The following is a 22949-nucleotide window of genomic DNA, read 5'->3' on the forward strand; positions in this document are numbered from 1 at the left end:
AAAAATGGAATATATATCCTCTCAGGGCAAAAGTGGTATATCTTTTTAACCCACTTTTGCGCTAAGGTTTTTTTATCCCATTTCTGCTCTGACTGGTACTTAAACCGGTTTTGCTCTAAATAAAACGTATACCGCTTTTGCTCGCAGCGAATTTTTAACCCACTCTTGCTCTCAGCCTCTCAGATGACGTTCGAGTGTTTTACTTGTACAAACTGAATCGCTGAAAGTTATTCATGTTGCTGTTGCAGTAACAACTGCCGTCGATGCTGCTGCTTCTGTGGTCTTCGATTGCACCAACAAACCGGATTGCCTCACCACTAATCAGCTCCGTGCCCAAATATGGAACCGTCGATCGATCAATTAGCAGCATTTTCCCTTTTGTCACTGCAGGTTGACCGCATGTCTCAGACCTCAAATATGTCGTTGTCCTTCGTCACCTTTCTCGTAGTACCACCACTTGGTCATCACGTTTTTTCTCTTTTCCTTTAAACCGCATCCATTACTGCCGTACATGTGCCTAGGTATATGCCATCGTGAATCGCTGTTATCCCTTTTAGGCAAACACACACAGGGTTTATTGGCCAGTTGCCATTGAGCGCGGTTTCGCTACACTAAAACTGGAAATTGATATACACCAATGTCCAACCATCGAACGGAAAAAAGTGACATGCTTAGTAGGCCAGGTTAGATACGACACAGACGGTTCACAGATAGCCCGTCATTGATTGGAGAGAACACTACTCACAGCTTGTTCGCGCCTTCAAACAACGGGTTCTCTATGGAAACGCAGCAAGGTGTGAATCGGTGCCACCGATTATTATTGTTCTGCCGTCGCCACGGTGGCCCCAAATCTAGGTCTATAGCGCGCCGATATGTATTTTATGTATGTAGTACCTAGGTAAATACTTTCGCGAGGTTGATCCGGCGAGGTTGCTGAATAGAAGAAAGTGAATGAACCACGTTCCGATGAGGACTGCACCGATGAGACTGTTAGAAAAAGTGCATAACCGGTAACGTGTTAGGCTCACCGGGTGCACGGTTTGAACTAACTACAGCTTCTACGCTGCATGTTACTCAATTTAACGGCCGGGAAGCACGGTCTATCGAAAACTGTATAGGATAGAAATATATGCACTTATTTATTGATGTTTGGCGTCTGAATGAAGAAATCCAGATATAGCAACAAAAACTATGCTACATAGAGTGATTCCTTAACGACTACGGTTTGTTTATTTGTATCTACAATTTGTTTTGCTTTTACACGGCAAACGCGAGAAGTTGTGCAGGTTGAATGAAATGTTGCATTCAAGATTGTATGCCTTGTAAGCCTCTTTTTCGTAAATAGGTATTTTGATATTCACGCGAAAAATTGCTTTTTTATCAAGAAAAGAGAGAAAAAACGAGTTTTTGACGTAGGACTACACTAGGTGTCATTTCCATATTTTCAAAACGGAAGCGTTACATACACTTTGAACCTTAATACATGGATTGTTAATCTTGTTTCAAAATTCAGAAAAACGCTCAATACTTGCTATATAAAATTTCAATACTGTGCTATGTAAAATTTGTTTCATAGAAAAGTCGATTCCACTCGTCAGTAACTGACACCAACTTGCTGTCAGTTCAAAGTAAAATAGTTCAAAAACTATTTTTAATGCGAATCAACCTAAGCGCTAGATTTCATTCAGTATAGCGGAATTAATTGACGTTAAAAAACAACTCATAAACTGCAACTGTTAAATATTTAGAAACGGTACAAGCATTTTTCCGTAAAGGTCACTTTTTTATCCAATTTATTATAGGTATTTTCGTACTTCTTTTAAATTGGACATTCAGAGTTCTCCTTTACTCGTGCCCATCCATTCCAAAACGTATATTTGTTTTATCTCACTGATTTGGAAATTGTTATTGAAAATAATGAACCCGATGAGAGGGAAGTTATTTTCCAAAAATGAAAATACCAAATATCAATTTCTTATCAGGATAGTTTTGTCGGTCTAATAAGGACCAACCATTTGTTGTAACAGTGCGGCTTCTTAACACATTTCGTGGTAGAAGCAATTTTGAGGGCAGCTTTCGTTTGCTACTGTTAGCGTTCCTTCTAGGATCTAACAAAGCGGATCATCGGCGGCAAAATGCTTGTGGCTTCTACGACGTTCAAACGTAAACTGGAGATTTTTTGCTACAGACAGTCGATTTTACCTGGCTCAAAGATGCTTTATCGTCAAATGGACGGCGCTAACAATAAAATAATAAAATTTATGCTCGCTAGTTGAACAGTAGGCCATAAATCAATTCACAGCTAATTTTGGGCCGCTCAAAATTATTTCATATTCTCTTCACAAATCACGATCACGAAGTGCAACTACGGGGAGTCTACCTAAGCTAAGCTAAACAAGCTTCTTTTTCGCAAGTGAGACTACACTAGATCTCCTTTTTGTTTTTGCAATAGGTGAAATTATGATGTTTTGTGTTTCGAGTCGATTAGATTTAGATTTTACTTAGCAGAAGGCAAAGGATTTTTCACATTTCCTTTCGATCATGTCCATATGAGCCTGCCTAGTCCTAGTTTTCCGTTAAAAGTTTATAACTGATTCGTTCTAGAATACCTATCCGTCTTTCAATTTCATTGCTTTCGTTTCACTTAGTCTTAAATTTGCCGAAAATAGCCAACGAAATAAATATAATAAGTATTATTATTATTTTATTTTCAAACAACATCTAAGCATTTCATCGGTCTACTGAGTACCCTAAACAAATACATAAACTTACCGGCAACCCTAAGAAGCTGACATTGAGTTCACAAAGTCCAACGATTAGCGCTCGTCATTGTGCTAATTATGATTTTTCGATTGCCTGTAAGAAATGGAAAAAGAAATTCAATGAAACACCGTTGGATTTAGTCGGATCCGAATCGGAATAATTTATTCGTATTTTGGGGGCGGCCCAAGCTACCCGAAACTACACGGCATATCGAAGAATGAATAGCAGCTTAGTACCGTTAGCAAATACCTGCACGCACCATTACCGGGTCGCAAATCAGCATCTATAAATTGGTTACATTTCGCAACAAAACAAATCATTAGTATTCCGCACACAGGGTCGCTCGCTGCCATGAACGCTTGTAAATAAACTGTTGACCGAATGTCAATATCGGTCGAGTTTTAACAGGCACATCGTCGTGCTGCTGCTTCGGGCAAACGGGATGTTCGCACTTGCCAAAATACTATGGACATGAGGGAAATTAGTTATGTTGGTTGGGCATTGCTGGTTTGTTTGAATTTGTGTTAGGAATACAATAATACGAATTAGATCTGATGACCTATAAGGTATGAACATCTAGATTAAAATAACGTATGCAATTTATTGCGAATGTATTCCGGTAGGATTCCCGAGGAGCGAAATATGTTCTAGTCGGAATTGTGGCACACAAACAAAAGTCTCTCGGTCAGTTTATTTTTCGATTGCTAAATACAATTCTAATTCAAATTTAGCTCAAATATTGATTCGGAAGTCGATCAGCAAGATTTGTCCGACTGAAAAAAGAGCATGTTCAGACTGCACACTAGCGTCATCTGTTGTATCAATTGCATTTTGCCATAAGGTCTGCATTCAGGTGCAATCGGGCAAAAATCAGCCGGAATCTGTATTTTTATTGAAAAAGCAGGAATTCCGTTACAGGTACATAGGTTTGTCAGTGTCCCGACTATAATACGGCAATTGTACTTGAGAAAATAGAACAAACTCTTTGCCAATTTGCCAACTCATACGTAATACTGTCGAGGCAGAGAGTTACATCTAACACCTCTTCCCTGTCAGATTGGGCCAGGTCCAGTATTAAATATGCAGATTCGTACTGCTAAGTGTAAAGTATTCCAATTAAATTATTTAATGAGCATTTGCATAACTGACGATTACACGGTGCTATAGTGAATACTATTCAAACGACCAAGTATAGAACTTATCAAGTAGTAAAGTATGAGAAATATATACCCTCAAAATCTTCCGGTACTAAAAAATTAGCTACGCCGTCATTTTCCAACCGGTTTTCAATTTTTGAGTGTTTTTTGAAAATGAAGAAATGATCATTCCAACTAGATTAAGTTTTTTGCTAAAAATACCATGCGGTTTCCGTTTCAAGCGTCCTATAGCATACCGATGGCATGGTAATTGCTTCATTACCATTAAAAAATATGAAATCAGTTGAAAAATGACCGCTAATTTTTAAGTTTCGAAAAACCCGAAAAAAAGATTTTTTGGTGTGAATCAATATTTTGAGGATACATCAAATTGTTCAAACGCGGTTTCGTATTGTATTGGACCTTTAGGTCTAGATCACTTGTACATTTGTACAGCACATTTAATTTTTTATTTTATAGCAGCGTATGAGTGAACGCTTATTGTTGCACCAATATGATACAACCCTTTTGAAATCATCAGAAGTGACGGTTCACATTATGCGCTATATCAATGATTCTTAACCTGGGGTCGCGAAGTCATTGATGGGGGTCCGCGAAGATAAATATATTTTCCGAGTTCAGATTGGAATTTTATGTCTTGTTTCCTAACAAACTGAAAATAACATATTGATAGCATACAAAATCGATGTTTATCCGTGGGGGTCCGCAGCAACCAAGGGCAATTTCTAAGGGGTCCGTGGTACGAAAAAGGTTGAGAACCGCTGCGCTATATCATGTCTATGTTATCAACAGTCATATTCACTATGAAAGCACACATATTGCGAGGATGGGTCGGATATAAGACATGCGTCATTGACACTATTCGCAATTATACATGCACGAGGCATTTTACGAGGAAACTCGATTGAATTTCACCATTATGTCTTGATTATACATGTGTGCAGGTGCAGCCAGTTTAGTGTGAAGCTATACCGCCCAGTAAATTCAACCCGGCTGGAATAAAACAGCGTTTCGATTGCGGTCAAGGTTCCAGCTAACTGCTGTAAGGCCCTTCGTTGAACAATAAGTGTAAGATTTAGGAAAACTAGTTTCATGGATTTGGATTTCGTAGCTTTTCCAACTCCTTCCGAAAACTGGCTATTTTTTTAATACATACAGAAATCACAAATAACGTCACGTATGGTACATCAGATAGTGCTATTCAAAATTTTATTTTGAATTGAATAAGTGCCCAACAAACAATTAAAGCTGAACACAAACCTTTGATACGAGAGAATAAGCTGAGCACTTACTTTACAATTTATTATCTAGCTAAATTGTTTGTTGGGTGTTCATTCTCTTCAGCGTTTTTCGTTTTCCACAGTGTGCCGTCTGATCACAGTGGTGGCACGTAGGAATCTGCCCTTTATATGTGCATAGCGTAGTTTGTGTAAATTTATAATAGCTTTAGATTGTAGAGTCAGATAGGAAGGAAAAATTCTTTCGTCTCGCATCATTACCACTAAAAAGGTCAATTCGGTCATCATTACCACTAAAAAGGTCAACGGTAATTATAAACCTAACTAATAACCTTTCAAATAAAGCCAGTTCGACTCTAAAGAGGTATTTTTATTTGCATGAGAGTGATTTGAATACAGTTTTTGTAGAATCATCTATTTCATCTTTAAAGTTCAGCAAAAAATCTAATTGTTGTCCTCAAGATTTAATATTTTGAGAAAACTCTATTCAACTTCTTCACAAACATAGAAAAATGTTAGTTATGAAAAAATTTTTTTTGAGGTTTTATCCAGCTAGACAACACTGTGTAACGTGATGAATAATATCAGTACAGAATGGCGTATGTAGTGAAAATGAATATAGGCGACTATGTCGAATACACTCATGGTTCTTAAGACAACCAATACCAGATCAAGAGGCTGTTAGTTGTCGTTCAGTTTGCTCGTTTTCGGCTTTGACTCGAATAGAAGTATAAGGTGGACTGACGATCGATCTCTTATTCTTCCGGCAGTCGTGTTATTATCTACGTTTAGGTGAAAGCCTGAATCTGTAAAGCGGTTTTCGGTTAAGTTTCAGAACGGTGTCTGTGACTTCCGGAAGGGCTACATTCAAAAGCTTTTTTTCTCTTTTTAATGTGTCCTATACATTGAAATTTTATGCGCGTTTTTTTGTATTTATGCGGAATCGCAATAATTCAAAAATCCGCCCAAAAAACTCATTAGTTCAAAATCCGTACCAAAAACAGCATTAATTTTTTTCTCTTCCATTAAATAGAAGAATGGTTTCTTCGGAAAATTTTTAACACCACTCAAATCACGGACTTGGCTTAAAGAACCCTATTGTTCAATTTAGAAATTTTGAAAATATGAAATGTTTTCCATGGTACGCCATTAGGTCCTCTTTTAAACATTTATACACTTATAGAAATATGTAGTATAATTGTTGCAATCTCCGGTAAAAGTGGGCCGAACAGGAATTAGCGCAAAAAAATGGTTCAACAAATTGTTCAGGGTAAGAATGATATAGAATATCAAACCAGACGATAGGAACATAGTCATTCTCTTATTCGGACCTGGGAATGATAAAAAATTATTAATTTAACACAACCCTGGCGACGCCATGGGAATCGCGATTACTTGTTTGGGAATTGATAATTAACGATAGTTTAAAATTCAAGATGGCTGCTTCCGGTTAGAACAAAATATAGAAAACTATCATTAATACGCGTGTCATTTGAAAAGTGATGGTTAGTAGATAACGAAAACTGATGATTGACGCCATTCTGAAATCCAAAATGGAAGCTTCTGATTGCTACAAAACACTGAAAACACTTATCAATATGTGGAAACCATTTGAACGGTGACGTTGAGTAGATAACGAAAACGGATGATTCACGCCAATTTGAGATCCAAGATATCGGTTTTCGTTTACCATAAAATAATGAAAACGAGTCAACAAGAGTGCCATTTGAAAACTGGTAGTCCATAGATAACGAAAAATGATGTTTGACGCAATGTTGAAATCCAAGCGGCCTTCGGATGCTACAAAACACAACAATTGATTGTGTTTTTTTATCCTGGGATGGCCCACCTCACACCCATACACATCTTTTGTAGTGCGGAAGGTTTACGAGCAGATATATTTCGATAATAGTTTTCACTCATGAGAGATCCCTTCAATCTTACTTCACTTCCGTGTATGCCCATCCTTCTCTCTTATAAATCCAAAGGCCTCTGCTTCACAAATATCTTGCAGGCCTGCTTAAATTCTCTTAGGTTATTAGTCCGCTTGGCGTATTCTGGTGATGCGTTGAATAAATTATAGACTTTATAAAATGAAGAGTTCTGCATACAAGATTTCTTAGCGCTTAACAATCTCTTTCATCAATACGGGTGTTGTATAAAAGGTGATGGTTAGTAGGTAGCGAAATTCATGATGGCGGTTTTCAGTTGCTACAAAACTGAAAACCCTTATCAATATAAGTCTTATTTGAAAGACGATGGCTAGCAGACAACGAGCTATATTTAATATGTGTCTTATTTGAAAGATGATCGTCAGCAAGATAACAAAAATTGATGATTTACGTCATTTTTAAATCCAATATGGTGGCTTGCGGTTACCACAAACACTGAAAATCATCAATATGGGTTTCGCTTAAAAAGGAGTGGTCAGCATATAAAAAAAAAGATGATTGACGCCATTTCGAAATCTAAGATGGCGGCTTTCGGTTCCTATAAAACACTGAAAATCCTCATCAATATGGGTCTTATTTGAAAGGTGATGGTTAGTAGATAACGAAAATTGATGATTGATGTCATTTTGAAATTCAAGATGGCGGTTTTCGGTTACCACAAAATTCTGAAAACCCTCGTCAGTAGATAATGGAAATTGGTGATTGACACCATTTTGAAATCCAAGATGGCGACTTCCGAGTACCACAAAACACTGAAAATCAACATCATTGTTACTGAAAATTGACAAATATTTCGCTGGTCCCTTTTTGGTGCAAATTTTTTCGGAGCTCTGCTAATTTAACTAACAAAAAATACCTGTAAAACTGGAATAAAAGTGTTTGAAATGACATGCAATGGAGTATCTTGGAAAACTCTTCATATTGCAGAATTCCTAAATAAAAAAATATAACTCTTTGAGTAAAGTTCCGTGATGTGAGAAGCGCTAAAACTTCGCGTAAGCATCAATTTTTCTAACTAATAAAGTTTTTATTACATAAATTTGTAAATCAACGCGAATTTTTGAATGAAAGCGGTTTTTATAAGATACGAATTCTCGCGTAACCTTTGTGTGCTTGGGCAAATCACGTCGGCGTAATGTAACGATACACGGTTACGAGGCGAAACAGCGATTTCAATCGAACACGCAATAAACAAAATTACCCGAACCTTTCCGCGCCCTGTACATTCTGTTCTGTATCAATGTTTGCTGCTCTGTTTGGCTTATAATGTCAGACTGATCGGATGGTTCGTTTCGACTAGCTAGTAGGCATTATCGTGTTAAGCTTTTCGTCTATCGAGAGCTACGGTTGAACGTCAAATTAAATCACTCAAATGCCACGCCAATTAAAACAGCCGGGGCAATTCAATTATATGTTTGGGAAGTGAATTATTGCTTTTTATGTTTCCATGCTGCCACTTCGGCTACCATTTATCCTTTATTGAGATGTTTAAAGAAATCAGTATTCTGGCTTAATTCGACTTCTGGTCTAAGATGGCCAAAACGGTCTGTCAGCTACTGAAGAGACGACTGTTTTAGATCTATAATAATAGTTGGACTCTAAATGGTTCTGCTTAAATCAATGTTACTTTGACAAACTACTATTATAAATCTGACCCCTTTCTCTGATTCCCGTTGTAATCATGCAGACCTAGACCATGCGCTGATTTTCGGATTGAATCATCCAACGTACCCTATTGCACCGCGAAGGGAAACGAACTTGTCCCACATTCGGGTCATTCTCAATCACAGTCCGAAACCGACGGAAATAGTCAAAATAGTACGATAGCATTTGCATTGTGAAAAAGTGCTATTCGCTATTCTGTGAGGGGCAGTCAGAAGTGGAAGTTCGTAATTGTAGCAATATATTACCGCACTCGTCTCGAACCAGTTGTGGACCACCATAGGGGGATAGGAAGAATGGGGCGCATGTAGCTCGGAACTGGCAGCAATGATGCAATGCATGAGTGAACTATTTGCTGCGATTACAATGCCGGTTCTGTCTGTCCCAATGGACAGTGGGAACCTAAAATTGTATGCTTACCGAAATCCTCTGCTAACTCTGTCTGTCTGTGTCATTTTCCGCGGTAAATATTATGATTTTGCCATACTATCGTTTGTTTGTTTTTGACATTATCCGACAGAATTAGTTTGAAACTGGATTAATGGCAACGTCTCTATCACATCGCAATTCATCCTGCTCCGGCAGGAGTATAATGAGATATGGATGCGCGAAGCAATTTTAGAATTATTAGTCCTGTTCAAATGTAACAAATCGATCCCGAATAAACTTCGATCTCAATCAGTCGCATCTAAGTACAGGCAGAATCCACTACGGAGAAATTCAATAGAGATTCGACTACTCTCTGGCAGGTAGTGTTAGTGTACTGCTGTCATTTATTTCAACTTTTCCAACTAATCGTTTTTGAAGTCAGAACCAACCAGAATCAGAATCAAATTTTGGTGATTTTAAGAGAAACCTTTTTAAAAGCTTATTCCGTTGGGTATTTTCAAACAACAAGTCAACAATATGTTCAGAAAGCATAACATTCATGAACATTTTCAAAATTCGCATACCAAAAGCTTCTTTCTAATTTCGTCTGACGGAAACGTTGTGTACCATCGACCAACACGAACGTGCACTTTCAGACGGGCGGCGGCGCAAGCTTGCATGCATTCATTATCCAATTTCGAATTTTTCGCCGCAATCAATCCACCATCGGAGAGGTCACGCTCTTCAAGGCACAAAACTTGTTGGGTCATGATTTATAGATCCGACCTAGGTTCGAATGGTGTCGTGCCCCGGGATTTTCCGATTCGAACGCTGCTGCTTGCCGTGCGGCGTTATGGCAGCTGGCTCACCTAATACATAGGTACCAATCGGATGAATCAATTTGCAAACTTGATGTCGATGCCGGCGACGACCTCCTTTGACAACACACTCGTGGATCGCGAATTCGGAAATTCGCTGAATCGCTTCGGCGACGTGATGATTCCCATGTATACCGACGGAACCCAATGGCGGAGCGGAGAATTATTATGTTTACGGGTAATAAATTGAATTTTCCTGCAATACTCTTGCTTCACCTAATAAATCAAGCAAGGCATAGTAACAACGACGGCGGTGCAATCGGTGCCCATGTGCTGCAACCTTCGATCGTAAACTTCACATAATGGGCGTTGTTTGGCAGCCAATCAATGCAACAATAAATAGTGAGTAACGTGTACTGGAACGATGGAAAACAACACAAGTGCCTTCACGCACTGGCAGAATTTCGATCGGGTTACGTGTGTGAGCAGTTTGGGAAAAGCGCACACGAAAGAAAATTGCTGGAGAATTTTAACATGTGCTTGAAGTAGTAGTTGATAACCAACCAAAGTCACGTTAGAAACCGTCGTCGTTGGTGGCATACCCTGATGTTTTCACTGCCAGACTGTCGATGGTGATGGACAGAGGCACAGTGGGTTTTGTTCTACAGACTCGCTGTTTTCGCCGATTGGCGAAATTTAATCAAAAAAATGTTTTGGAGAAACGAAGAAGCAACGCATCTTCAACAAACACGGTTCAATTATTTTATTCATTCATGTATTATTTTATTGATTTGTTTGGTAATTTGTTAATTTGTGGATTTATTAATTTATTTTGATATTATTTAAAAAAAAATCTTGATTCAAGAATGACAGGATCAAATGACCGCTATCGGCCCACCCCACAGTTGATTTCTAGTCCCCTCCCTCTTGGCCGCATTTTCACCGCTAGGAAAAATAAGCAAATATAAGAAACACAATTTTAATGCCTACAACTTCGTTGAAGACTGCAAATAAATCCAACTTTAACAGAAGTAGTTATTCAATTTTTAACGAAGTGGTGTCTGAGTCAGTTTTGCATGCGGCCTAAAAGCGCATGGTGGTGTATCAGTAGTCGATTCCCACCACAGTGCACAGTGGTCGCAATGGTACCAAAACGTGCGTTTAATTAATGATGCTCTAGGAATTGATTTTAGCGATTTGGTGTGTTAGCAACACTTTTTCAGAATGGAAGCCCCCTTATTATGATGTATACTGAATTGTGATCAATTCACCTAAAAGTGAGATAGAAAATTTATTTTCACTAACTTTCGAGATAGAGGCATGATGTCAATGACAAAGTTTTAGAAAATTCTACTGCGAGAAAACTTGTTGAACATGCAAACTCTCCAAAATGTAACGGTGTTGAGATAAAGCACGTTGTTTGTGGGAAGCACCCAAAAAATATTTTTTTCATTATAACTTTTTTCTGAGATTTTTGCAATTCTTCAAATGTTCCATGAAGTTGTTGAAATTAAGAAATTACAGATATTTGTGGAAGACGTCAACATTTTTTATTTCAGAACTTAAGAGTTATTAAATAAAGTGGGTTGAAAATACCGCCATTTTGAACGTCAATTACTAAGTGATAAAAGTCTTTCTTATAGAATCGAAACTCCTTGAGAATGTTTTCCCAAATTTTTATAAAGATCCGACAAATAGATCGAAAGTTACAGCGCTTCCAAGCGCGCTTCATTTACCAAGAGCAGTGGTAATTTCAAATTTTAAACTCGATTATCTCGAAATGTCGCTTTACTAAAATGGTTTTTCCGTGATCACGATTGCCACAAAACTACTCAATCAATTTTATTAACGTAACGTAATTAATTTTCCTCATACTTTAACGATTCCATTTTTATTCATAAATTTGTGTTTCATGGATAAGAATTTTTTAATACAATTTTTAGAGCTTAAAACAGCGATTATTTACTAAAAACGTTCTCGAATGCATGAAAAAATTATTATTTATTCAACTAATCGTTAAGGTACGAGGAATACTCATATACTAATGGAATTTTTTGAATTTTGGGATTTTAGATGATCTATTGGTCTCCAATCGTGATCACCGCAAATAAAAAAGGGTTTCGGGGAAAAAGCCATAGCTCCGCCAATTATCAATTTATTGTTATAAACTTATGCTTATTTATTTTACTGAAAAATGTGCTACCAAAATATCATAAGTTTGATGTAATGAAATCGATGTTTTATTCCTTTACGTAAATTCAAACTTTCTTGACATTTTCATCACTAAAAGGTATGTAACCCCTTAATCAATAATCCCATTGAAAAAAGTTTATGTGGTTAAACAAATATTCTATTATTACTTTATTATTTTCTTGTTTAGTGCTAAGAAAGAATCAGAGAAAGAATTGAATTCCACATAATTATTTATTTATTTTTATATATTACATTTGTCTTAAAACTAACTTCATGCATGCTATTTTGTATTATTTCTATACAACAAAAAAATTTTTGGTTCATCTTCTGAATTAGAATACCTTTTCGTCTTTATTTTGCTCCCAGGAATAGGCACAAAACTGTGGAATTTTTGAGTTCCAGATATTGTTTTGGCGTTATTTTACAGCTCTTAGAGTTCTTCTGACATTTTGTTGTACCGTTCAGTGAATATGTAGCAGAAAATTAATTTTGTGATATTTTTATCAGTTATATAACTCTCGGGGACTTGTTATGGTATTTCCATAGTCGCGAGCAAGACTGGCTCTTTTTGCCATTCGCTTGAGAGTGCCACAAATAGCATCACAAAGTCCTTTTCCATGGGATGCTGCAACAAAATGCCATTCTGCGCTTAACTCATACTTTGATTGGAATCTACACAAGCTTGCAAAGTTTTTCTTATTTTGGTATTGTGCTGCTGCTCCATCAGACATAAAATAATTTTTAGAAAAGTTTGTCAATTGTTTCATAAAATTTATCAGTTTTGAGAGGAAAAAATTAACTGCAGTCTTCAAGTCTTCCAGTCTTCTTGTCTTCCAGTCTTCCAGTCTTTTAGTCTTCCAATCTTCCAGTCTTCCGATCTTCCAGTCTTCCAGTATTCATTCAAGTTTGTTATTAATATATACCAAATTCGTTACTGATACTTTTTGCATGTATCAGGCAATTAGCAGCTGGGAAAATGGATTCTGAGATGATTATGACTTTCATTGGATTAGTTTTCGATAAAAATACACTGAAAAAAAATCAGTTAGGACAATGAAAAGTTTTTTTTAAAATAACTTTTAGTACCCAACTTGAATTTTTGACGGTAGGTAAGGAATATAATTACCTATCTAGGAAAAAAAATCATCCTAATCAAAAATAGGGTTTTTTGTAAATCGATTTTAAATTTTAATGTAGAATACATTTAAGGCTTCAATATAGGGGTCCCGTTTCAAAATATCGGCTGCGGCGCCGCGTCAGATTTTGAACGTTAATAACTTTTATCATACTTAACAGAATGATTTGATTTTTAGGCCAATTTGTTGCAAATATGTTCCTCTATGCTGTATTAAAATTTGAAGTATGTATAACATGTACTAATAACAAAAAAAAAGTTTTTTGAAAAATCATTCGAAAACGACTCGGGAAAGTGAAAATTTTCAGCCCATCCCGCACAGAGCCGTCGTTATGGTAGACCAACCGAACAAAATAATGAAAAGTTTATATATAGGTCCACTACATGTTTGTTCGTATGGTTATTCGCATTGGGTTGCTTGACGAGAGCACTTGGTGGGGGAAAGACGGTATATTCCTTTGGTTAGGCCATTAGAAGCCGGACGGAAAGGAAAGGCTCATGCACGGCACGAGAACGAGGGAGAAAGCGATAGTAGTGCATATTAGCGCGATTATATAAATATCTGTCGGTCGGTTTTTCTCATCATTCGTATTCGTTCAAGCACTAGCAAGTAGCCAGTCCACCGAAGAAAAGCAGTCGACGATGACGACGGCGGAAAAAGTGCCCCAGCTACTGGTGACTCATCGCAACCCGATCAGGAACTGTCGCCCTGCAAGAATTCCGCCCCAACTAAAGGGCAATAGAGTAGGCTATCGTTCCAGCGTCTGGGTCGTGAGATTGTGCAGGACTGCAAAGTCGAGCTACGCTTACAAAGCTCAGTCGTAATGATGCCCCGAGAAGCCAACGATGCCTACTTGGTCGGTTTGTTCGAGAATGCAAAATAGTGCTTTCTAACTCACCGTGTCCGCGGGGAGTGCGTCTGAATTATGCTCCCGCAATAAAACAATAAACGGTTCTTTACAGGACCAATTAATTGTGTTCTAATAAGAGTTAAACTGAAATTTACATTTTATGGTGTATAACAAATAATTTTCAGAAAGCAATATAAGAAATACGATGTGTGGAAAGAAAGAAAGAGAATTTAAATTATCTTCTCTCGCTCGTTTTCGTGCACTGCTTTTCCATTCCTTTCTGCTGCTACTACCATCATAACTGAAACGAATGTGCGTGTTCCCCCACCATGACCAGTGTTGCCACAATTGCATGTCTCTATTACAATTTGAATTATTTTATTGATCCTCTCTAGTATTGATAAAATATAGAACGTGCAAAGTACACTAGTCGCATGCTTTTATTCGAACTTTTTGGCAGCCTCCGTTGATTAACTGCATAAATCGATTTGTTTGTGCAGCTCCTTGCTAGTAGCAAACTAAATAGCCTTTATCAGCGCTAACAAATAACACGAAAGAATTTAAATTTGTGAAAATCTTTTCCTTCCTTCTTTTCAAATCTGCAACATTCTTTGAAAATATTGTTTGAATGTTGTTATTGAAAAACTGAACATGCAAGTTTGCTAGCACTGGCCACTAGATTGAAGGCGATGGAAAGACAGAATATTCGTTTTGGTTATGCTAGTATTGGTAGCCGAACGGAAAGGAAAGGCGCAGGAATGGCACGAAAACGAGCGAGAGAGCGATAGTAGTGCTTTCTCGTATATGAATATTGGTCGTTCGGTTTTTCTCATCATTCGTATTCGTTCAAGCACTAGCAAGCAGCCAGTCCACCGGAGGAAAGCAGTTGGCGATGATGACGGTCCGCAAAAGTGCCCAGCTACTGGTGGCCCATCGCAACCAACTACCGATCAGGAACTGTCGCCATGCTAGTATTTCGCCCCAACTAAAGGGCAACGGAGCAACTAATCCGCTGGCTAACATTCCAGCGTCTGGTTCGTAAGGTTGTGTATTACTTCAAAGTCGAGCTACGCTTACAAAACTCAGCCGTAATGAAGCCAGTGATGCCTACTTGGTCGGTTTGTGGGAGTGGGCGTAAATTACAATAAAAGCAACGGTTCTTTTCAGGACCAATCAATTGTGTTCTAGTGAGAGTTAAACTGAAACTTTTATTTTAAGGTGTGTAGCAAATTTTCAACAAGCAACATAATACGTTGGGTGGAAAGAAGTAGCTTGCACACGGAACAAAAATTTAAATTATCCTCTCGCTCGTTTCGTGCACTGCTTTTCCATTCCTTTCTACTGTTATTATCAGTATTACCAAAACGAATGTGTTGTTGCATGTGTTTAAGAGAAACGTTGAAGTCGCATGCTTCTATTCAAGCTTTTTGGCAGCCCCCGTGAACTAACTGCATTAAGTGATTTTTTGTGCAGCTCCGTGCTAGTAGCAAACAAAATGGCCCTACCAGTGTCTGATTCGTGAGATTGTGCAGGATTTCAAAGTCGAGCTAAGCTTATAAAGTTCAGCCGTAATGGTACCCGAAGAAGCCAGTCTTGTCGTTTTGTTCGAGGCTACAAAACAGTTCGCCAGGCACGTAACTATCATGCCAAAAATATCCAACGATCCAGCGCATCACCATCAATACCAACGCCGATACCAAAGGTTCTTTTCAGAACCACCATTATTACCATAGAGAATTATTTGAAAATTTCCCATTCAAACGTGATTCTGTTGAATATTATTAGATTTAAATTAACGTCTCGAATTGAAATCACGACGCTCCGGTTATGTGACAGACATTACCCACCCATCTTTTTTTATTGTGACCACGACACCCCATTTCAATATTTCTGAATGAACAGAAGGTCGAGTTTGGAAAGTTTGTAACTTTCATTGTACTTAACCAAATTACACAATGTTCGCACTAATGATTCAGAAATATGATCAGGAATCTTCTGTTAGATTTGTAAGTATGTATAATTTACATGAATAAAGAAAAATTGATTTTCAGGAATCAATTATTATCTGTTCTTCCATTGGCCAGTACTACGCGACTTCCTCATGCTAACAATTAATTTCATCGTTAGCCATCTCCCTCACCAAGGCCAACAACGCCAACAAAACCGGTCCTTTTCAGGACCACCATCATTTTTGTAAAGAATAATTTGAAATATTCCTCGCCCAAATCAGCTTTTGTCCGAAAATCCTAATGAGTATCAACATATTTGAAGAACGTGTTCCTTATGTATTCTACATCTCCCCGGTTATGTCGCAGACATTACCCACCCATCTTTTTTTTAAATCGATTTTTTTCAGTGTAGGAGTCAATGAAGAATTTTTTCAATATTTTTATTCAAAAATTTGACTAATTTTGTGAAAATCACTCCTACAACATTTTTTTGTAGGATTTGTCATTTTTAGACTATAGCCATTTGAAAAAAAAAATAGCAAAAAAAAGTTTAGCCCTTTTCAAAAGACAGTCTAGATCATTTTTGAAAAAATAAAGTATGCAAAGTGGCTTTTTGTGACAAAGTTCTCATGTACAGAAAGTTTCACTAAAATCTAAGAGAGTGCTGCCAACATTTGTTCGAGTTGGCGCGAAATTCGTCATGTCTTTCCTTTGATTCCACTCAGTAATTAAAGTGGAATTAAATGGAAGACATCTATTGTATAGCAGAGTAGCCTGGAATAATTTAAAAAACTCAAACTTTTCTCGAAACGATGTTTGGTCACCATTTTCCAGTCTCTTGGAACACCTGCCGACTGCGCATCTTTCTCAATTTCACTAGTTAAGCCAAAGAGTTCGTGTTCTGCTCCGTAGCCGACAAAATCGTCGATCCAGATAAAATTACCTTGTAATTGTACCTCTTTCGGTATTCGCACTAAATGTCCAGCCCATTGTAGTCTGTGGTGTTTTATTACCCTTCCGATGTCAGCATGTTTCCCCAAAACCCGCATAAAATGTTTCCTCGATTTGCACTAACTCTGGAAATTTTCTCGTCATACTCGAACGATGCCAACAGTGAATCACTGTCTGAAATGGAGGGGTACACCTATTCGATTGGATTTTATAAATATTTAATTAAACACATCGTTAATGATTAGCGCACAGCAGCGCACCGCACAAAATCAGAAGCAGTGAAAATTGAAAATGATATAATAGCTTTTTCTTTCAAAAGACCGCGGTACAACGACGAAGGAACAACTTCCCTTCGACGGCATTTTCACTAGCGTACCAATTCAAGCACCTACCAACGTAACTATTTAGTAAGGCATATCGGCTTATCGCTATCTCCACCTAGCAAGTGCACTACGAATAAGTTACCGGCTGAAACATCATAACTAATGTATGAGTGAGCAGCAGCAGCAGGGTCGGTTACGTAACTTTCGTAAAATCGAACGTTGATGTCGATTTTCATCAGCCGAGCCCATAACTGCCCAGGAGATCGTCGATCGATTGGGATTGGATCTGATCGTGAAAGGGATGTGCATTGAACCAAGGTAACTAGTAGTAAATGTGAGATGCTCGCGTGCAGATAACTAGGCCTAATCGCTTCTATTTCGTTTCGTTAAACTCTTGTTCACCGATAGCCTAATGATGCACGTCAAAAAATGTTCCACATGCAATTTTTCATTCGTGACAAGCGTGTTTCGGCACACCGCCGCTGCTGATGGAGTTGATTCCAATCGCCGGCAGCCATCAACGGTCCGCCGCCCGCCGCTGTGATTTGTTTGCGGTTTTTAGCCGTTCCGCTCGATCGCGGTTTTCGAGCGACGAACAATCGTTTATTGTGCTGTCGTGTAGATAGATTGCCAATTGACTAATCACGCGACAGCCGCCATCTTCGGTGGCCATAGCTGTCAACGTTGCTCCATGGATTATACAGGTCTAGTAGAATAGTGTTTTTCCTACGGAAGACGACGCTCAATTCGACGTCAACATTTCATAAGGCATTATATACAATAAGCTCATGTTGAGAAAATGGCGTCTGAAAAATCACCTCGTACTTTATATTCCCATTTATGAACAGGAGCTTGATTTAAGTACCAAACAACTCAATGCCGTGTTAAATTAACCATTTTTTCCGAATAATATAACAGATTTATTAAAACAATTGTATTTTGAACGTTTTTTGTAGATAAATGTTTTGGTCCCTTTTGAAACATCGCACTGGTTTTGTGCCCTCTCCCATAATCCCTTTTCGGCGAGACGTTAGCTTATAGTGCGTGCGGGTGAGCCCTTTTGTTTACAACAAATGATTATGTGACGTTTATTTTGATCCCTTTCTTGGTGTTGCGATGTTTTTGTTCCCTTTTCAAGTATAGTCTTTTTCATTAAAAAAAGGGCCCATAAACAAATTTTTCCGTTTTGTTGTTTGGTGTTTATGAGCCGTTAATTTTTGAGGGGAAGTGAAAGGGAACATAAGCAAAACGAGTTATTTTGCTTATGTGCCTTTTCGATAATCCATTATTTCCTCAACAGCTAGGTTTCAGAATCGGCTTATTTAAGGTATGTATAAAGCTTTGTTAGTGTCCATTTGAAGTAAGTATTAACCGGAATTGTTTACGTTTTGTTTATCGGCCCATTTGAAATGTTCTCGTCGAATTGATTATTCAGATGTTTTATTCCGAACGATATTTTTCGCTCGATTAGCCGCCGCGGTTGATGAGTCGAGTTGTGTTTTTGTGCAGCGTCATTTCTTTGTTTGTTTTTTTTTTGTTGAAACATCGAACACATTTGGATGAGAGTCGAGTGTTTTTGTTTTTAGGTTATGTCTTGAAATTTCGAAAACCCTTTTTGCTCTATTTCTGACGTTTCGGGCCATTTGGGACCTTTCTTAAGGTTTCTTTAAAAATGACCCATTCGGATCGAAGTGTCGGAGACAAAATAGATAGCTTTTAAACTTATCCTGTATATTCAAAGCTTCTCTCGTATTGCCTGCTTTATAAACCTCAATGTACCTAACTCAGTTTGGTAAATGATCTGCCATTCAGCACGCCAAATATGTAGTAATAAATTTGAATCGTAAAGTACCTATTATAAATTTATCTTATCAACACTTCTCCATCATTAAGGGAGACATCGTTCGTGTTTAATTCGCCAAACAAAATTCAAGCGCAGTGGCGTGACTAAACTATTTATTTCCACTATCAATCACATTCCTTTACCTAACCTGCGTTTCTACTTTCTTTGCCACAAATGTACGGTTCAAACTTTCCGACGACTTTTGATTCGTCACGAGTATAGTTACAACGTGCGTGTTCTGTGGTCCTGAGAAACTCCTACAACTACCTGTATGTGTATTCTTATGTCGCATTAAAGCGTGTAGATGGATGTAGGCGAATTTGCTATGTGCCAGGTGAAAAGAACGAGTGTTACCTGTAAAGAATGTTAAGCAGTTTCCAAAGATTGAAAATGAAGAATTCACCGGTTTAAAACATCCTTGAAACAAATTCAAAATCAATATTTTTCTTAGACATCTTGCTAAATAAAGTCTGAATAAAAGTGTAGCTATCGGAAGCCTCGTTAAGATACCAAATTGCGGTTTCGCCGGTTCAGAATGGAATAAGTGGACTACAAGTTATTTCACCTCAACCGGCAGTAATAAAACTCCGCCCAATTCGTCCAACGGAAGGAAACATACAAGTGCAGTTAGATTATACCGCTGGTATACCGCTGTAACCTATTTTCTCACTGACGTCTCCATGTTTCTTTCCGACTATTTTGTTTTGCTCGAACCGGGAAAATCATCTATTAACCACCCAAATAGAAAGGTGCAAATTTTATCGTGTTGGTCGTGATCTCTTTGTAGACGGTGTGTACTTGCAAAGTGACACAACCAACATTATCGATTCCAACATCTAAGAAGGATTTTATTTAATTTATTCACAAACCGTGGGGTGTTCTGAATGACAATGTGCCTGTGAGCTGAAGGGTTTCGGTCTAAAACAGTAGCCGTTGCCGTTGTAAATCCGGGTACTGCACGAAAGAAAGTCATTAACCGGTTGGAAACGTGACAATTTTGGAGCCATCCTCCCCGTTACGTTGTGTCGCCTCAAGGCGAATGAAAAAAAAAGTGATGGTGGGCTGTCTGGAGAGAAAAACTAGATTTCAACCAACAAAATTGCCACGGGGCATGACAAGGCTGGTTACGAGCTGTCTTGATTCCTTTAATGGCGGCCATATTGTCGGCAGGTCACGAGTGAGAATGGAATAAATTTTATGCTAATATGCCTACTCTAATGGAAAATGATATTTTTACTGACTATGGTTGCAGAATTCTTAGAAATATGATTGATCTCGACGAATTTATAGGCTCTGATATTCAAAGTGGGCAGCAAGGCATCGTATTTTGCACTATTTATACTGGTTTTGAGTGACTCAGTGGAATGACGCAATTGAAATAAGTAAAGAAAAAGTTTTATATTTTCATTCCACTGTATTATTAAAAAAAAACCTACAATGTACTTCAAAGTCTACACTTGTACTGTGTTACACAGATACACTTACACTTAACCACAGGCTTATAAATACCGCTACACTGCCCATTAAAGCATCAGCGTCCCACATGGTCTTTTGTCTAAAATGAATTATCTGTTGGATTGTATTCCGCATCACCACTGGAACACAATGCACAAATGTGAATACCAGGATTGTTTAGGAAATATCGAAAAATACCAAAATATTGTTGTCCCATTCATAACGCTCAATGACAATGTAAATCTTGGACAGCGTTTTTTCTCGGCTTGCTGTTTATCAATATGGGACTCTTATGCTTTAATACTACGTTCACACTACGAGTTAAAACGTGTTTTAACATTATCTTGCTGGCATTTTTCTTGTTGCTAATTATTGTAACCTGTTTTAACTCTGTAGTGTTAACGTAGTATAATAGGCAGTGCAGATACGCGTGTTTCGACACCAGATCAACTTGTAACGTCAAGCCGAAAGCAAGTTGGTGTCAGTTACTGATGAGCGGAACACGAAACATTCAAACCCAACTTCTTTAAGGTAGGTGTTGCGCCTTCATGCTCAATTTGATTCATCCAATTATTTTTAAATTTAATGAAAAAATATTGCATGATCTCAGACATTTGGCTCTCACGCCAAAAGACAAGATTTCGTTTCCCTTTACTTGTCTGTGATTTACTAACCGAAACATCCCTCGGTACCAGCCAGTTGCTTTAGGCGTTCACTAGAGCTTTCATCTCCCGATGATTTTCGGCTTCCCGGGAATCGGGAAATAAATTAGACCCGGAAATCGTTCCTGAAGGTGACTGCCGTTCACCTACTTGCTGTGTATGGCTATTTTCTATCTAACATATATCTCTTGAACGAACGTTTTTTTTAGCGTAATTTTTTGAAAATTCCAGTGAAAGTGTTATGTCTCTACTATGAAAGTTGATCAAGCAATAAGAGATTAAGAGAAAAACGGTACATTGTGACCGAAAAATAAAAAAAAGTGGAATAATTTATTATCTTTTGTTATAGAGGTATTGCGTCTTCGGAAATGTTTCTGCATGGCTCCTAGCGCTTTATTTGGTTGAAGCATACTAGTTCGGAATTCACCGCCGCAAGAGCGGCGCTGTCATCAGCTTTTTAATAAATCTAGATAGAAATGTGGTGTCTTCGAGACAGTTGTAGGTCCTATCATTTTAAATAGATCTTCTGAAGATGCAAACTTTATAGGTCCTGCATGTTTCGAGATAGAGCATGCTTTGGTTAATAATATTATTATTTATGTTTTAAATAATACACCATATTTTAAAACTTGTAGGGCCTTCAAGGTTATTATCTTCGGAAGAAATACTTATAATTACCTGATATACCACTTTGTCGAAGACACCATCTTTCTAACTCGTTCCATTAAAAAGTTAATGACAGCGCCGACCTAGCGACGGAATTCCGAAAAGATTAAATAAAGCGCTAGATGCCATCCAATAACTTGACCAAAGACACCATAACTCTAAAACGAAAGATAAGGAAAGGACATATGAATTGTAGGTTACCCCCCTTTGGACGCTAGGTACACCCGGGGTTATCCTCTCGAACTACGTAAATGCTCGTGAATTGAAAGGTAGTTCATGTCATGACATGGATCTGACAGGTAGATGCCAGTTCGTCGCTGTTGTGCTATCTTATGACAAACGCCATTTTGGGGTAAACTGAGTTAGATATGCCACATTACTTATTTGAAAAATCTCTACAAAGTGGCGTTTTCAGAATTTTGAAATTCTATTTGGTTACTTAGATATAACGAGAAACATGATGAGAATTTGTGAGTTTTTTGCTTCAAATCACTGTATCTCGGGATTTGCTCGGGTTATATTGAAGTTTTAGATTTTTTTATGTGTGAAAATTTCTGAGAAACACAATGGCATAAACATTTTCAAAAGAAAATTACACGAGTTGTGAGAAAAACACAGTTTTAGTTTTATTTGGCAACACTGTAACCAAAAATAATATTTTTTTCTAGATTCCCTGACTTATTTCCTTCAAAATGCATTTCACTGATTATTTATCGATCATATGAACGCAAAGATATGAATAAAAGTTAAGACGGCGCCGGTGGTTGAGTGGTAAGCGTGACTGCCACTCATTCCAGTTGGCCTGGCTTTAATTCCAGCCGAGGTCGTTGAGATTTTTCTGAGGTGAAAATTTTTTTTAAGTTTTTTGCCACAATTTTTGAAATTCTTGGTTTTCTTGATTTGACATTCAATTACAAGTATTATTTCACATATATCTGAACATTTCAGATTTTATAAGAGTA

The 22949-nt window shown here is 37.8% G+C and overlaps 1 protein-coding gene across 2 annotated transcripts in view; it reads right to left on the reverse strand.

Moving 5' to 3' along the window:
• LOC131676946 (tubulin polyglutamylase TTLL5) overlaps nucleotides 1-22949 on the reverse strand; it is a 64767-nt gene that overhangs the window by 32040 nt on the left and 9778 nt on the right. Inside the window, exon 2 of one of the 2 annotated variants that reach the window (XM_058956387.1) lies at nucleotides 2773-2856. Coding sequence is in view for 1 of the 2 variants with exons in the window: in XM_058956386.1 (XP_058812369.1) it covers nucleotides 204-370 (167 nt within the window). In the remaining variant the exon portion in view is untranslated. Of the gene's footprint in view, nucleotides 1-203; nucleotides 584-2772; nucleotides 2857-22949 lie in introns of those variants that run through there. The other variant, XM_058956386.1, reaches the window with a different exon arrangement.

This window comes from Topomyia yanbarensis, chromosome 1 (assembly GCF_030247195.1).
Source record: "Topomyia yanbarensis strain Yona2022 chromosome 1, ASM3024719v1, whole genome shotgun sequence".
Taxonomy (NCBI): Eukaryota; Metazoa; Arthropoda; class Insecta; order Diptera; family Culicidae; genus Topomyia; species Topomyia yanbarensis.